At 43.3% G+C, this 17,060-nt stretch overlaps 1 protein-coding gene across 2 annotated transcripts in view; it reads left to right on the top strand.

The window, feature by feature from the left end:
- The first annotated feature begins 5,992 nt into the window (after window positions 1-5,992).
- DOCK5 (dedicator of cytokinesis 5) overlaps window positions 5,993-17,060 on the top strand; it is an 85,796-nt gene continuing 74,728 nt past the window's right edge. For both annotated transcript variants that reach the window (XR_008729802.1, XM_055696121.1), the window contains exon 1: window positions 5,993-6,193. Coding sequence is in view for 1 of the 2 variants with exons in the window: in XM_055696121.1 (XP_055552096.1) it covers window positions 6,151-6,193 (43 nt within the window). In the remaining variant the exon portion in view is untranslated. The remainder of the gene's footprint in view (window positions 6,194-17,060) is intronic.

Consider the following 17,060-nt stretch of genomic DNA (forward strand, 5'->3'; position numbering starts at 1 on the left):
CACTTAAGGTATCATTTCCCATCGTGTTTCATTTCAGGAACATCAGATTTGGGACTGAATACCTTACTCCTGTATGTACTGTTGGCCTTCTCACGTTGAGTTGATGCAGATAAGTAAATGAAGGCATGCATATCATGTTGGCAATTGCAACACTGAACATACTCTTGTGTTGCCGATGTGGTGTTACACCTTGCATTTTCTAATGCAGAAAATACCCTACTGAGCTTTGCAACTAATGCAAAAGTTTTGTTTTTTTGTGTGATTGATGCTTTGATTTGTATGGATAGAATTTAGAATTCATGCCTCAACAAAGGGAGAGATCACCATCTGGATAAAATGCAGACTAGATGGGAAGATTCTTCTGTCTTTCCTTAAAAAGAAACAGATGGAGGAGGGGTAGAGAAGCTAAGCTTTCAATTTTTAATAAACTCAGACATAAAAATACAAAGCTATTAAAACAGAAATGCCAACTAACTGATTACTCAGAACCTGCTCCTCTGACTTGAGGATACATCAAGGCAGAAATGTTCAAAGCTGCCTAAGGGTTGTTTCGGTCCCCATTCCTGTTTAATTGAAAAGGACTCAGGTTTCAGTAGTCAGATGGCTTTGGAAATATTTGCACAAAATCATGAAACAGTGCTGATTACATTTCATCTACAATTTCTGTTGAGAAAAAGTGATAAATCTGTCTAACAAACTATTACCCTACTGAGCACCATGTTGCCCCAAATCTACAGTTGCAAGGCTGTGTTGGAATCAACAGCTCTGCCCCATTAGGGCTGAAGAAACGCAGGGCTGAGCTGGAGGGAAGCCAGGGGAGCTACACAGCATTGTGCCTGCAGCCATGTCCCACGCTGGGGATACTGGTCATGCCAGTTGCTGCTCCTAAGGGGAAGTGAAGTCCTCGCAACCTCTCTGAGAAATCTGTCCCTGCTTATTATTTGAATGCTGATCCTGAGGTCATTAAAACCAGGAGATTTGGAACGTGGGTGAACCCAGCTAAGCAATGTGAAGAGAGTATCTGTGCAGCTTCTGGACTTGAGCTGATAAGCCTGTGTGGCACAGCGCTGGTGACACGCAATGTCAGGTCTTTATTAACTGAAGACATACACTAGAAAATCTAAGCCTGAATGGCTTTCTGAGGAACTTAATGTTCCTAGATTCGTTTCAACGAGAATTAGCTTTTGAGATACTTCTAAATTCCTACTAGGCACCTTTCAGCATCATTAAGCATCTAAATAACTTTTACAGATCTAAATACCTTTACAGATCTTCCCCCAAGACATACATTAGTTTTGGACAGGAAATCTGTCCAAATCATATAATTGCTTTTGGTGGTTTTACACAAAAGCAAATTTTACCTAGCATCTTTTCCATCGCTTTGTCATCTCAGAAACTTTGTTTAGCCACAGTTCTGCTGCTTTGTCAGCCTAGAATATCGTGGAGGATAATGTTGTGTTATCATATGCAGTTAGCCTCCTGGGGAATTTGCTACTCTGTTCTATTCAGAGAACTACTATATGCTCTGCTTAAGAAGCAATTTATACTGTATATAAATAGAACAAGGAAACAGTGAACACCCGTTCATGTTAGACCTTAGGTCAATGAGGTGTGCGCAGAGCTGCTGTGTATTTCTTCCAGTGAAGAAATTGTTCCCTTCCATCACTGCAGGAAGATGAAATGTACTGAAATGTAACTGCAGGAGAGAGAGATGGTTACACAGCCCTTCGCTTACTCCGTAGCTGTAAACAGGAGAAAGTACTTCTGTACAAGTTTGTCATACCTTAGCCCCATGTGATAGTCAAAAGGTGGGTTGTAGTAGCTGTAAACCTCAGTTTAGTTAATGAACCTTTGCCCTCTCTTGCAGCTGTGCTGGTCTAGGATATCCAGGGGAAAAAAAGAGTGCCCGTGAAATTGATGGCAGCTAAGTAGTGGTTTTGTTGAAAAAAATGTTTAGAAGTACCCCTGTTACTGTAACAGAATGACAAAATGAACTAACAAAAGGGTAATGCAAACTAAGTAACAAAACTAACATTATCATACAAGCATTTGCCTTCTTTGGGTAGCAAAATGTGCAGTGATATATTCAGCTATAATGTATTTGGGCTACGAGATTTTCAGATAATATGTTAAATATTGTTCCATGATAAAACATGTACAGGCAGATGGATAAACCCACTGCTTTTCTCTTATTTGTGGTGTGTGTATTTGCATATTTAAAGGCTTATCTAGCTTAGTGTGCTGCTTTTTATTTATGGTTTCTGCTAGTGATTGGAAAATAAGAGCCCAGTTCTTAACCAGACCTGGTCATTCATCAGCTGGAGGGGTTGAATTATTAATTAACAAATGACTTCACTTGTAGTAGTAGTACTAGTAGTAGTAGTGTTTTAGCTGGTGTGTAAAACCACTTAGTATTTTGCTGAACAGCGTGGTTTTTATTATTTTATGTTTTCCTCCACCCTGTTTCCACGTCTTTTCTCTCGCTATGAATGTAAAGTTGATTCAAGTGCCATCTTTTTTGTTTGTGTCTGCACAGAACCTAGCTAGATAGGGTCCAGGCTGGTGACTAGGGGAGTTCTTAAGCGTTAGCCCAGGAAAAACCTGCCTTTCCTCGCTTTTCCACTCATTCCGTGAAGGTCGGTGCATTTTTTAGCTCTTGTAGTTCTCCTTTGGAACACAGGAGGGCAATGGAATTACATTTCTTAAGCTTCGCTTATGCCACACACACAAAAAAAATTGCTGTTCCATAGTCCTTCGGAAATGTTTCTAAGACACGGGCTTCTTTCTAACGACTGTTATCTTCACATTCTGAAATGCTAAATTTAGATAAAGGTTTTACTTCAGCAGTCTAATTTGCAAAAATGCTGTTCCTTCAACCATGAGGTAAAAGACCCAGGAGTAATACAACTTTCTTAGTGCACTAAAAATGTGAACAAACTGTAGTCACTCAAATTCTCTCTGGTTCAGATCTGTAATGTGACCTCAGTGTTGTGATTTTGATACGGTATTTATGTAAACTGAGTTAATCTCTAATGTAGCCTCAATTAGATTGTAACTATCTATCCTGCTCCTGTTTGAGGCAGAGAAGAACAGGGTTCAGGGCGTTCACCATTAATGGCCCTGTTACTTGAGTGTTAAAAGAAAGAAAGAAGGGAAAGGGGCATTTGGTGATATTAAAAAAATGAAATAAAAGGCTTTCTGAAATAAAGCCTACTTTCAATGATAGCTGAGATTGCTTCCTTCGTGTGCCCCTGACATTTACAAGTCATTATATTTAATGAAACATTCACCAACTTTCCCTACTTTGGTAATAAAACCAACTACTCTAGTTACTACTTGTCTGTCTTTCATGCTTTGCTTTGTTTTTCATTTGCTGCCAAGAATTTGCTTTACCTGCGTTGGAAAATGCTGGCACAGCTCAGCCAGCTTAACTACAAAATCAAGAATCTTAAAGTAAAATCAAGGTTCTAGACTGTCAGTCAGACTCCTGATTAGAGAACCTCTAGCCAAAGGCCTCAGCAGCTGGAATACAAGTGGTCTTTCAAAAACTCATTTCAGTGTCATCATGAATATTTTTCTTCTTTAAATAATCTGGCCTCAGATCTAAGCATGTTCCACAGTCCTTCTCTTGTCATTCACAAGATACTACTCCTCAAGCTATTTCTCTTCTTTATTTGGGATGATGCTAGAGAAAGCTGTGACTAAGCATAAGTAAAATGGAAAGAAAACCATCTTTATCAGAAAAGAAACATGTTTTTCTGAGGAGGGTCATTTTAACTAACTTTGGATAGTTAGTTAAATGCACACTGAATTGCAGCAAGGAATGTTTAGCTCGAACCACTGGAACTTTTGCAAGACTGACACTTCAGGCATTGCTAAAGCAGCTCTCCAGGTGTGGGTGGAGCGTTCCCTGGACAGAAGGGAATGCAGCTGGTGTAAATAAAGCAGTCTCCTCTGCATGGTTTGTTCTGCCATATACTGCAAAAGGGCCACGGAAAAGCCACATTCCATTTGCAGCAAGGAGTATTTTGAAGTCCAGGCAGTCCGAGATCAGAGCCTAGAACAACCTGTTCCATTGTCTTGATAGCCTTGTTACGTTGCTTTTTTTTTTGTTAAGGTCTCAAAGCACTTCACAATATTAGGCTTCCATAAAAAAATTGCGGGTGAGTCTTCCAGCAAAATATCTAAATATTTGCTCTTTGTACAAGCTTGGGTGCCCTCAGCCCGTGGTGAGGGGACTGGCTCTGGACACCACCCTGTACTCTCTACAAAAACACTACAAGGGCTACGTTTAGTGGCACTACTGAATCTTTAGCTAAAGGAACTGTAAGATTTTGTGCATAAGAACAATGACTTCACATATGTGCCAGTACGACATCTGATCATGGTTGGCTGGGTTGAATCAGTGTTTTATAAATAACAAATTAGTTAACCAGTTCCAGCTTGCAAATACTTTTTTTTTTTTTTTCCTACAGCTTGCCCTACACGTTGACATACTCTGTGTTGAAGCTTCAGGTGCCATTTAAGTATTGAAAGAGCCCGTGTTCACATTTAACCTCAGAGGTGCCGTGTTCACGTGTTCAGTGGTTCAGATGTATACATCTGAATAGAGTTGGGAGCATCTCAGTCATGCCATGAGCAGCCCCTGGGAGAAGATCAAAACATCGTTTTACAGAAGGGTTTGGCTGTCTGGTGGAAACTGGGTGTAGCATTACTCTCTTCACAGCTAGATGAGTAATGAACTGTCTGTAACAAATTCATGGGCCACACATTCTTGACAGATGACGGATCACCACATACTGTTAAAAAAAACGTATATTGTGCTATGACACTGTGGCTGATGGTGATACCAAGGGTTCTTACATTTAAAATTCTGCCCTCAAAGAACAAACTTAATTGTTAGAGCAAATTATCAATCATTAATTCTTATTTATGTTGCTCTGCCACTTAGAGGTACCAGTGAAGATCAAGGCAAATTAAACTTACTTGAAAGACAGGTTGGAGAGTCTATAGTATGGAAAGCTGTTCTGAACATGCAAGAGGGATGTAGGCTGGGAATCGGAGAGACGTGATCTGCCCAGGGCACCACAACAGCTGAGCAACAGAGCTACACCTAGCACTTCTGGCCTTTAATGTAAACCAATAAGAAATATTATCTCCCCAGATTTTCATGGGCCTTTAATGTAAACTAATAAGAAATATCATCTCCCCAGATTTTCATGCTTTAGTGCAGTTGAACAGGTAGTTAGGCTTTAAAATATTCTGAGTGATCATAGTTCTTGTTGCCTTTCATGGGAGGTGGCAGGAAAGATCAGGCACCAGTAACAATTACATCATTATACAGCTGCAGAGAGATGATGAGAACCTGGATCTCCTCAGTTTGGACCTAATGCTTTGTAAGGGATCTGCCAGTGTGATTTGCAATGGTGCTGCTTAATTAAGGGTGTAAATAGTAGGTGTTACTGAATATCTTTCTCCCAGAAAATCCTTGGCACCAGAGCCAACGTGACTACGGCGGCCAGCCAGCCTGGGTCAGGTCAGAGCATCAGCCCTGCTTTGCGGGACCCAGGTACGTGCACAGCTTGTCTCTGGATCACCAGTTTGGAACACTTGATCACAAAGTGAAGTGGAGCTTGGCGTCGTCAAGCGCCCTTATGAACAGGAACATTGCATCTTTCGCAAAGTGCCGTCCTGTGACCGTTTTGCCGGATGCTTGGAGTACTTCTGGAATAACCCCGTTGTTTTCTTAGTTATTAATGAATTACTGGTGGGAAATCTGTACCGACGGGGGCACCTCCGGGCGCTCGCACATCAGGCAGCGGCACCGGGCAGCCTCGGGGCGCGCCAGCAGCGCCGCCCCCCGCTCGCCGCCCTCCGCTCGCCGCCCCCCGCAGCACCTCGCCGCGGCGGCGCGGCCCGGGGCGGGGCGGCCCGGGAGCAGGTGATCCCCGGCGGGGCGGGGAGAGCCGCCTCCGCCCGCCCTCCGCTCGGCGCGGCGGGGGAGGCAGGAAAGTTGGGCGGCCGCCGGGAAGTTTGGGAGCATGGCGGAGCGGCCCGGGGCGCCCGGCCCCCGGCAGCGCGGCGGGGCGGCGGCGGGCGAGCGGCCGCGCTGAGCCCAGCCGCGCCGCGGGGAAGCGGCCGCCCGCCGGCATGGCCCGCTGGATCCCCACCAAGCGGGAGAAGTACGGGGTCGGTGAGTGCCAGCCCGGGCCGCTCGGACCCCCCTGCCCCGCGTCCCCCCCCGGCAGCCGCCGCTCCCTCCCCGGGGCACGGCCAGCTGCCCCCCCGCTGCCCGCTCCCCTCCCGGCTGGAGCCGTGCCTGTGCTCCGGCGCGCTCTGCGCTCGCTTCTCCCCCCGGCACTTTCCTCCTTCGTTCCTTTCGCTCAGTTTGTGCTGCAGCCGCGGGCAGGCACCGCCGAACCCTCGGGGACGGAGGCAGCCACCCGGCGAGCTCCGGCTTTCTGCCATCCTGGCGACCGACCTTTATAGTTTTGCCTCTCCAGCATGTTTTACAGCGAGGAGTGCTCTAACGTAGCAGGAAAAATGCCTGCTCTTGTCCCCCCAAAAGCAGTTGTGGGTAGGAAAAGTGATGACAAAAAGGTTTTAATGAGCAAATTGAAGACTGTGGGCGACATCTTTGCAGGGGATGGAAATCTTGACACTGGGTGAGCTTGACTGACACCTTGTGCCTTTTGACCTGTCCCCTTCTTTATGCTTAAAGGGAGGTTGTTTAAAGCTGGCTCTCTTTTCTCTAGGAGGAACATAACCAGTGGTGTCACCGATAAGCTCTCCTGTTCTTGAGAGTCTGATTAAATTGAAAGCCACACGGTTTTGAGGTTGCTTGTGAGAACTGAGCAGAGAACAATCGGCAGGAAACCACTAATGACACAGAAAACTTCTGATAGTTTATTTTAATGAAGAGTGATCTTCTGTGCCCCTTGTGTTCCATGGTAGACTTCTCGATGTGAGAAAACCGTGTCATTTCATGCTTGCAAAGTGTTAATTGCCCCAGCCCCCATGAGGCTGCTCATTCAGGTTCAGTCCATGAGTTTAAAGAACCTCATCCTGCACGGTTTTGCATAGAGGCTGAATTTGAAGTAAGTTCCCGACTCGATTTCCAGGTGGCTTTGCAGAGAGGCAGCCTGCTTCTTGCAGGGCTGTGGCTCCAGAGATACTCTACGCAGCACAACCTTATCTACTTTCTGTTCTGGTAACCGGCAGGGTGTGGAGTATTGTGTGCCCTGAACTTTGTTTCGTTCTCCGTAGGTAACAGCCCGGGCTGTTTATATGGGGGAGCCCACGTGAATGACTTGGTGAGATTACTCTGAGCATCAGGAATGAAAATTTTTTTGGTATTGCAATCAAGTAAACTATATAACGCTAGATTATGGTGGGGTGTTTTATAAGCACACCTTTGAGCAAGACTCTTGTACCTCCGGAGTGGCCTTGGGCAGCAGGGTGAATCAGAGGCACTCCTCTAGCTTTTCATTAGCTTCCGGGGTGAGTTTTTTGTGCTGGCTTGAGTCAACTGCCAATTATGACAGCTCCTTTCCCAGAAAGGGCACCGGCTTCTGATTAAGCAGGGTGGAAGAAAAATTGCCTCTTCCCTACACTACCGATCAAAAAGCGTGCTGGTGGGAAATACCCCCTTTCTTCTGTGTACTCAGGCAGCTGTGTGAAAAAGGTACTTCTTTCCCCGGTATGCAGACCCCTGGACCAAGCTGACGTCGAGTCCGTAATGCTTCAGCTCTTGTGTTTAATTTGCAACCAGAAATCCACAGGGTTAATCCACAGGCAGGAAACAGTTATTTATGCAGTGACTAGCTTTATCAGACAGTGTTTGATACGTGGCATTAATGCGATCATAATGTTGTCAGTCGATGTTTGTAGACTTGTCGGTTTGCTGTCTGCGGTTGCATCCTGCGCGGCATTCAATCTTTGCGCTCAGGTACCAGTCATCACTGGTTTTGTGCATACTTTGAAGAAGCTGGTGAGGATTGAAAGTGTGAGTTTGCTGGGCAATGAATCTGCCTGCTAACCAAGGTGCCCATTAGTACCAATTATGAGAGTGGTTGTGATGAGGGTAATGTCGCTGATTCGTATGATACAGGCCATTAGATGTAGCAACTTCCATTCACTGGTGGCCTGGGTAAGTTGACAGTTGTGAAATGTAAAGATAAAACTTCTTTTCAGAAGGAAGGCACACATTGTGGCTGTTAGCCTGTGCTTTGGAAACTAATACAGAACTGCTTGCGTTTATTTTGAACACAGCACTGTAAATCGTACCAATGCAGTAAGAAATTCCGAGAAGGAAACAGTGTGATTCAATGTCACTTGTCTGATTTTTGCATTTCAGTTCAGAACGGTTAATGTCCTGGATTATGTTCTACAGATTTGTTGATTGTGGGTTCAAATTGATTTGCAGCCTTCTAGTTTTGTCCTCAGCTGGTTAAAACAGCAGACTGCTACCTTTACCATAGATAATACAGATGGCATATGGGCTGAGTTTGAAATGGCCGGCAGCAGAGAGTGCAAGATTGGAAACTAGCATTTTTAGGGAAGCGTACGTGAGAGACAAATGGCTTGCAGTTTCTCACTTGCAGTGAATTTTCAGCCCAGTAACAGATGGGATTTTGGAAGCTTCAGCCTTGTAAAGGGACAAAAACACCACCGAGCATCTGATGAGCAGCATCTTGCCTCTTTAAATTTTCTGGGTCTCACAGAGCTTCCTTGCAACACGCTTCACCTCTAATTTGGGAAGGAAGAATACTCTCTGGTGCATCTTCCTTGAAAGCTGGTCAGTTTGGGGGCCAAACTACATGAAGTAACCTATTTTTGCTCATGTGCTTCTCACAAAGAAGGTATCATTTGCAGAATGCCTTTCATGGAGACTCTTTTGAGTCAAAAGAGCGTGCTCTGAAGGGAAGAATAGTTGAATAACTGCCCACAATTTTAAACTTCTATTATCTGTTTGGTTTAAAACTGTTAACTTAGAGCATAAGGAGTCAAGAATGTAATTCTTTTCTGCTGGCACTGACACAGGTTTGCATTAACTTAAGTATTACACTTCAGTTGTAAAAGCAGTTCTTCCATTAGTCCTTATCTGTTCTTAGCCTGTAAGTGTCCTTTGTGGACTGGAGAAGACTCGTGTTAACAGTTTCCGTACCAAGTATGAGAGAGTCTGGAGTCTGTGGAATCATAAGCTATTCTATTCTTTTCTAAACGATAGAACAGGCAGCTGGACCCCTTTTTTCTGATTCCTTCCTGCAGGCAGTGGCAGTGTGGTAAGCCAGGTCGGGGAACCAACCCAGCACGAAACCAATCCAGAAGTGAATGGTGCCGAGTTTTCAGCCAGAATGGTTTCCAGGTGACTGTAGTGATGGATGAGGTCCACATGCTTTGTATGTTACCTTTGACTGCGAACCAACAGGATGTGAAGTGTTCATGATTATGCAGTTTGATCTGTGTACACACCTATTGTTCAGCCAATCTGCAAATCTGGTCTTCCAGAATAAGAAATTATTAACTGAAGTTTTGTCGTAAGAGCTCTGAGACGTGAGGTCCAGAGAATAGTTTGCGTTTTGGTGAAGACGGTGTGGCTTGCACCTGGATGCCCTGGTACCCTGGACTCCCTGCTGCGAGACTCCCCCTTGAAATGTAAATTTACCCTTATTTGTGGAATAGTGGCTGCTCCATAGAGCTTGCTGGTGGGAGTGGGGGAGGACCAGGCGGAGTGAAGTGGCTCATCCTGTGTAGCTGCAGGCTGTAACGGACCATTCACTCCACATACCACAAAATGCTTCAACCAGACAACCAACTTGGAGCTTGCAGCAGAACACTGAAAACCACAAATTGTGATGTCCTGCTTAGACGGAGCAAGTGAATACTTAAGCAGTATTTGTTGCCTGTGATCTCTGCAAATTGTTAAATGTGTAACTTAAAATATTATGAGCCCACAAAAACTTCACTGGTCAGTGAGTTTTAATGATGTTAATGATATGAACATCGATGCAGTGTTTGTAGCTTAGGAATCTTTATAGGCTCTGAGTAAAACCAGAGTCATGTTTTGTTTAGAAAATGTCTTAAAATGTTGGGTTGAAGGGAAGCTAATTAGACAAAGCGGTTCAGATGCTCTGTGGAAAGTGTTTTGATCTGGTGCATTTTTAAAGGCCGGGGGGGGGGGGGGGCGCTGGGAGGGAAAGGGTGAGAAACTTTTGAGAGCTTCTTTCCCTGCTTCTTCACATCCCGTGCCAGGGATTCCCATTTTGCACCTCAGTAGTGCAGCTGCATGGGTGGCTATCTGACATGGAACGGCTCGATTTGATCGGGTTCCAAAAGAAGTGTGGCCGTTTGCTATGCCTGAAATACCTTAGCCATATTACCAAAAGAAACTGTTAGAGTGGGCAAAAGCAGTCTTTGAGTTTCAATCTGTCATCTTTTATTTTGTTGGGGTGTTTTTTTCTTTTTGAATAGATTTTGTTGGTAAACTGACAGGTAATTACCCCTAATGGTTATTGGTGGTACCTTTTAAACCCATTACATTTTTCCCTGCTGGAGGGACCGGCACATAGGACTATTCTTGTTGCAAAGAAGTATTTACTTTGTCAAAATACCATGTGGTGGTTGAGTTACAATCAGCTGCGTCATGTCTTAGGAATGGCAGTAATTTTTCAAATGTAAACCAGTGCCTGCCAGCTACATTTGTGATTTATGTGAGCAGAAATGCAAAGGATCAGAGAGGAAGAGAGAGTGCTGCAGAATAAGATTTTCTTACTAATGGTTTGATTTGTGATAACTTCTGATATGCTGGGCCATCAGGTCTTGGCTCCGTGTTCAGACTCCATACATCTTCTGCAAAGTTGTCTCGAAATACAGTCTGTGATCAAAGAGGTTTCACAGTACTGGTAGTAGTACATCATGTCAAATTAGAGCAAACTTCGTATTTGTTTCAACTTGCTGCTTGCCTTGTCCCTACCGTTCCTGCAGAATGCTTCTCGCTTGAAATTGAAGTCCACTGTTGTGCATCAGGTTCCTGACAAGGGCTCTAGAAGGGTGGAGGAGCCCTTTTCATCTGCAGAAGCGGCTGCCTTCCTTTTTATTTATAGAAGCCCTCTACTCGTTTTTCCTTCCATTTGCTTTATTATGATTTGTGTCCAAAAATTGTCACGTTGATGGCAATACCAACAAAACTTTCAACAGGGAAGAGTAAGAACTTGGTATCGTTGACAGCAAAAAGTTTTGAATCTTCAGAGTAGTAGTATTTCTGATTTAGTTCCCCATTTTTTACTGCTGTGTCTGCAGTTTGATGTGAACATTGGCTGTGCTACTTTTTGCTTCCGTAGTCCTTTCTATTTTTTGTTAATCCATATTAGGCCGAATCTGTTGACTCTTACTTTTGGTGATTACTAGTGTCCTCCTTCAGTAGTTCCCTGTGAAACTGGTACTGTGGACTTCAAAGGCATTGCTGACGTGAACAAGGCTTGTAACTGTTCCTTTTCTTATTATTACTCTGAAAAGCGCTATTTCTAGAAGCATCTTGTGACTTCTGGGTGCTTTAGCTCTTGGGTATCCACCTTGAGACATTACTAACAGCCCTGATGTTTAGCAACTATTACACGCTTCTTCTTAGTAACAGTCAAGTCCCTTTATGGTGGCTCTGAATCCTCTCTTGAGGCATCCAGGACCGCTAGTTGCCTTCTAGAGTTGTGGCTGAGCTGTCTCCTGCTGATTAGATGTGGGCCTAATTGCTCAGAGGTGTCAGGAGGCTGTAAGCACGAGCTTCCGCTAGAGCTGGGTGTGCCAACCAGTTCCGAGTTTCACACCGGTCTCTTGCATATTCTTGTGGTTCTTCTTTTAGCATAGGACTGTGTTTGCTAGCACAAATGCAGACAGGAACTATGGAGATTAAAAGCAAAATAATAAAAGTTCATGAACTGAGAAAACTTAAAGCAATAGCATATTGATTGAGAAAGAGTAAATGTGTAGTAAGCTTTCTCTGTCATTCAAAAGTTGAAAAATGTACACCCCTTTTACATGCAAGCTTGCCAAAGCTCCTTTAATTGAAAGTCAAATTTCTTTTTCTTCTTTCCCCCCCGCCTTTCTTTTTTACTGTTTAACTTGCACTTAACTGGACTGGTAGGACATTTCTTTCAATTAGTGCTTTTAGGGGAAAAAATCTTATTTATGCTAGCATGTTAAAGACACAAGTATGGCCAAGCTTAAAACTACCTTAGTCCGAAGTCATAAACACATTTATCCCCTTGCTACCAGAATGAGAATATCTTTTCAGATCCAATGCATTTAACTTATGATTGAATGCCTAAAATACTGTAATGAATTTCGGTGTGTTTGCCAGGAAACATGTACTAATAAAACTGGAACATAAATCTGAATTACTAAACAGCTTTCTAGGTGGCCAGTTCATGGTTGCCTTCAAAGACGGAAGATGATACAGAGTGCTAGTTGGATCAGTTGCTTAAATGATAAAAATGTCTTTGTGGTATAGTACAGACTGTACCTCCTAGGAAGATGTCCCAGAATAGAGGGGGGAGCATTGTTTAAAGGATGAATTGCTCCGGCAGCCTCTTGAAGCTTTCAGATAGGTGTCTGGCACATTGTCAGAATGTATCTAAAAAAAGTAGTGATTGTTCTGTGGAGATTATTCTTTGGCCACTTCTTAAACTCTCAATTGTTGGAGGTGTCGCTGCAATAAATGCAAACCTCATCCTGGAAAGTGCTGAATCTGGGGAAAAAGTTCATTGAGATACAATGAAGATAATAATAGTTTTCTGCTCTTGGGAAGCTTGGTACTTTGATCCTCCATAATAATAAAGCAGTTCATAACTTCAGCTCTGAAGTTTAATACTGTTTCGGAATGTCATGGGCAAACAGTGGCCAATTAGTTCTGAAAGAGTGCTTTTTTTCTTTTTTTCTTTTTTTTTTTTTTCCTAATGCAAGGTTAACTAGCTTAAATACTAGAGACCTGATTCTTGCAAGCACTTCCATTCTCATTGCGCTGACGATGTAGTGGGGTCTTTGAGCTGCAGAGAGATGGAGTTTAACGTAAAGGAGTAAAGTAGCTCTAGAAGATGAAGGGAAGGCTACAATGCATGGTACCTGGTTCCAAATTCTTTATCTCCTTGCATCTTGTGCAGATTAATTAAAACCGATCTGCTTCTGCAGGTCGGGAGTAGCTTGTTCGTTCTTCTTCACAGCAAAGGGATCAATATTCTGGTTTGACTTTTTTCCTTCCCGTGTAAGATGCTTAGTTCCCAGCCCAGATTTCCTGTTCCTTGTTTCACTGCTATCCCCCTGTTTGCCATTTGCTTGTTACCTGAGATAGGTGGCAAGAAAAAAATTCTTGGGAATTAAAGGTCTCTCTGGAAACGTGAAACTGTATATCTTGCTATGCAGTATTTTGCAAACATGAATCAATGAAACCACAGGCATACATTATGGGAGAGTAGCCTGTTCCGAAGCCTGTGTTTGAGAAGGGCTGGAGGTACAGAGGCCAACTGAAATCCCTGTGGTTATGATATTAGAAACTCCTACTTGTGTTAGCCCTGCCAGCATGAGTTAGCCCAAGTGCTGGTTTCCATAGAGGTGTTGTCCGGTGGAGGTAAAGAGTTTCTTGGCAGCATATCCCAAGGTTCTTAAAATGCAGTGAGCCAAGCCACACAATGAATTCTTCTCATACAAATTGTTGGAGAGTTTGTCCGTCTCTTTCTGAGCACATGGATAGAAAGGGGAAGGCGTTGGAGGCCAGAGAATGCTTGTATAAAAATTTATGACTCTAATTCTGGTGGGTTATGTTTGCAGCTGATGAAGTGGGATGCCTTGGCTTTATATTCTCTGTGGGTCTATCAGTTTGAGCTTAGTGTTGATATGGGTAGGTGTGATGCTAGCAAGGGACAATGCTGAAGTTTTAACTCAAGTGAACTTCATGGTGAAGACCTAGCCTGTAGGCACAGTTGGACTCCATGCTCAAGTGTTTTACTTATTAGACCTTGTCTCATCTCTCCACCCTCACTCCCTCTGGAAGTAATGCGTACAGCAGAACTCATTAGATAGTAACACTCCCAGCCCTGTACAGTAGTTATTTCCAAGTTTTCTTTCTACTCCCTTTGATGTTTTGCCCAGTAAGAACTAGGACAGTAATATAAAGCCAGTGGCAAATTCACTTAATTCTTTTGAAAGTGCCACACGCTTTTAAGTTGGGAATTAGCTGAGTAGTCCAATTTATCAAGTGATGGTTTTGGTATTTTGCTTTTACAAATCTGCCTGAAAGTTTAATTGCAAAAGTTATTCTTGTACTTAATGTATCCAAACACAAGTTGCGTGTTTGCAGGCTTGGAGGGGGGGGAAAAAAAGTCACTATGGTCAGACTTGGTAGAATTTGGTTGCAATTGTATGCGTATTGTAAACGAGCATCTGTTTCTTCACAGGCCATAAAAATGGAAGCATTCAAAACCAGAGGTTACTTTTGAGAAAACTGGATTTCAAATCTCTGGCAGGTATATGTAGTTGTTAAAATCAGAGTGTAAGTACCACGATACTCAGAAGGCTAATAAGTATGAAGCCCTTCTTTTGTAGAGGACAACACAATGAGTGATTGTGTGCCCGTTTTCTTCCAAGTCTTTCTCCAAAATGCATAATACAGAGAAGATGCATAATATTTTAAGTTTATTGAATTCCTGTAATACCAATAGGCTAACCTGAATACAAACCAGAATCTGATTCAGCTAAAGGTGATGGCAAATCTGTTGATTTCTGTGGTCGTAGGGTAGTTGAAACAGTGTTCTGGGGTTAGAGCAGTTGCTCTGAAGGACAAGAATATGATTTAAAATACTTTTTTGGGAGAATACTAATCATTCAGGCTAGATGTTACTGCTCGGATTTCAAAGAGGCAGAATAAAGCTGCAGGGCTTGGAAGATACGCACCTTACAATAATATCGAGCATCCTTTAACCTAATAAGATCTATAAGCCACCTGTCATTATGGTATCTACTTCTTGTAGCCTTGCCAGTAGATGAAAAGGAGCAGTCTTGTCTTGTATCCTGCATGTTGAGAAGGTCACTGTGTCACAGTTGAATGTATATCTTGGTAAATGAATGGAGTAATTAAACACGCTATGTAGATGTGTTTTGTGAAATTAGAGCTAGTAAAAGATGCAGCTTTGATAGCACCAGGATCTGAGGTTTCTCTGTAGTGCAGAAGTAATAACAACACTGGCAGCTGTTGCTGCACCTTTCCTCCCTGAGCCAACTTTATACTGCTCCCAGTTGAGTACCAGTAAAACAGGAACGGCACTTTGGTGCCACTGCTGCCTTTTTCTTCTGTGTCAGCTGAAGGAAGGCTGGCTCAATGAAACTGTGAGATCTTCCAGCAGCTGGGTTGAGAACCATTAAGTCAAGGACCACCTTCCAGACTCAACAAGCAGTGTGTTGGCATCTTTTTCTACTTGGAAGCTGCTTTTGGTGTGCGAGTTCCAAGTTGGGTACTCCTGCATCTGTTCATTCCACTCGAATGCTGACATGCTATTGCATGTTGTTTCGTTTGAATCCGCCAGACCTGAAACAGACTGTAGCCGTAAAAACTGTTTTATGCTGTGGCTAACACCCCATTTTTTTGTAGCTCCCCTTTTTATGTTTGAACACTTAGGCAGATACCGTTCTCATGGAAGTAGATGGAGGCTGGTGACATGGTGGGAACGAAATCTGAGGGCATTCCTCTCAACCACAGCCTAGGTAATCTTGCAGACAACCTTAAACAGTCGTTGTGGAAAGATCTATCAAGGCAACCTGACAAAAGTTTACAAAAGTATGAATCTTCAAGAAGAGAGGCTAGGCTATTTTCTTTTTGCATCTATATATCTGGATAAGGGGACATTTCATGGTGTTCTAAGGAGACTGGAATTGCAGATCTAGTTGGTTTTGGTGGTTTGTTGTTTTTTTGTCAAGCACTGGATTAAGCTGGGTATAGTATATTGAGGAGCAGGTTGGCTCCCTACACTGCTAGTACAGATTTTTTTCTCCTTTGGCTCACAGCGCTCCCTCTTACTCCAGACATAAGCTGAGACAGCTAATGTAGATTAATTCTTTATCTGAGCTTAAAATCCCTAAGGGCCCTTTAGAGTGAAAATAATGAAAGAAAGTAGAGAGCCTAGTGAAGAATATTACACACCTAACGATTTGTGTATGTTACCCATCTGTAAAATAAAATGCACACTTACTATTATGTGTTGTGACTCTGCTGTGCATTGTTCTGGTACGTGTTTTCAGGAAAATGGTTTAGAAAATTTCTGCACGTGTAAAACCAGCAGAGCTTTAAACTCTGCGTCGAGATGGGCAGGAGGGAAAATTGGACTTTTGGGGACGGGGGTGGGTATTTGTCTGCCTTGTGAGGTCAGAGTGGGTTATTGCAAATCCTAGCAGCTCTGAGTTGAGTTGATCCTTTAGTCAGTGGGTGAGGTCAGAGTGGGTTCTACTCTAACAGGATTTTGCCCAGGGTGTCTGTACGGATGCCTAAGGTATTTGGAGAGACTTGTTTTCTGGTGGTTTTCCTGCTGTAGGTTTTCTTTGCCATTGGTTTCCATGGCCTAGTTGTGAGGAGGAGGCAGAGGGGCAGAAACTTTAAAGCTCTTCTGTCTGGGCAAAATGTGGAGCTACTGTGAAATGTGCACTTCGTGACAGAAAGAGAGATTGCAAGATTTTTCCAAGAGTCTATCTGCTCATATACAGCAAAGTCAGGGTTAGTACACCTTAATGCTATAACAAACGCACTGTACCCTCACTCTGCTAGCCACTGACAGGTACGTAAGTCCAGAAAAGTCACTGGTCATCAAGAAAATTTATTCTAGAGTCTCTTTAATATAACAGAGCATTTCTGTGTGGTTCAGATCACAGAAGCAGCTACAGTTTGGCTGCTTCTACCCCAGCACACTTACAGAGAGACAAAACAGCTTATGCTGTGATGATGTTATTACTGGTATCCAAATCAGTGAATGTTGAGGATGTGTATCTCTGTCCTCTATTGCAGTATAGATGCATTCTGAGAACAG

Source organism: Falco cherrug, chromosome 18 (genome assembly GCF_023634085.1).
Source record: "Falco cherrug isolate bFalChe1 chromosome 18, bFalChe1.pri, whole genome shotgun sequence".
Classification (NCBI taxonomy): domain Eukaryota; kingdom Metazoa; phylum Chordata; class Aves; order Falconiformes; family Falconidae; genus Falco; species Falco cherrug.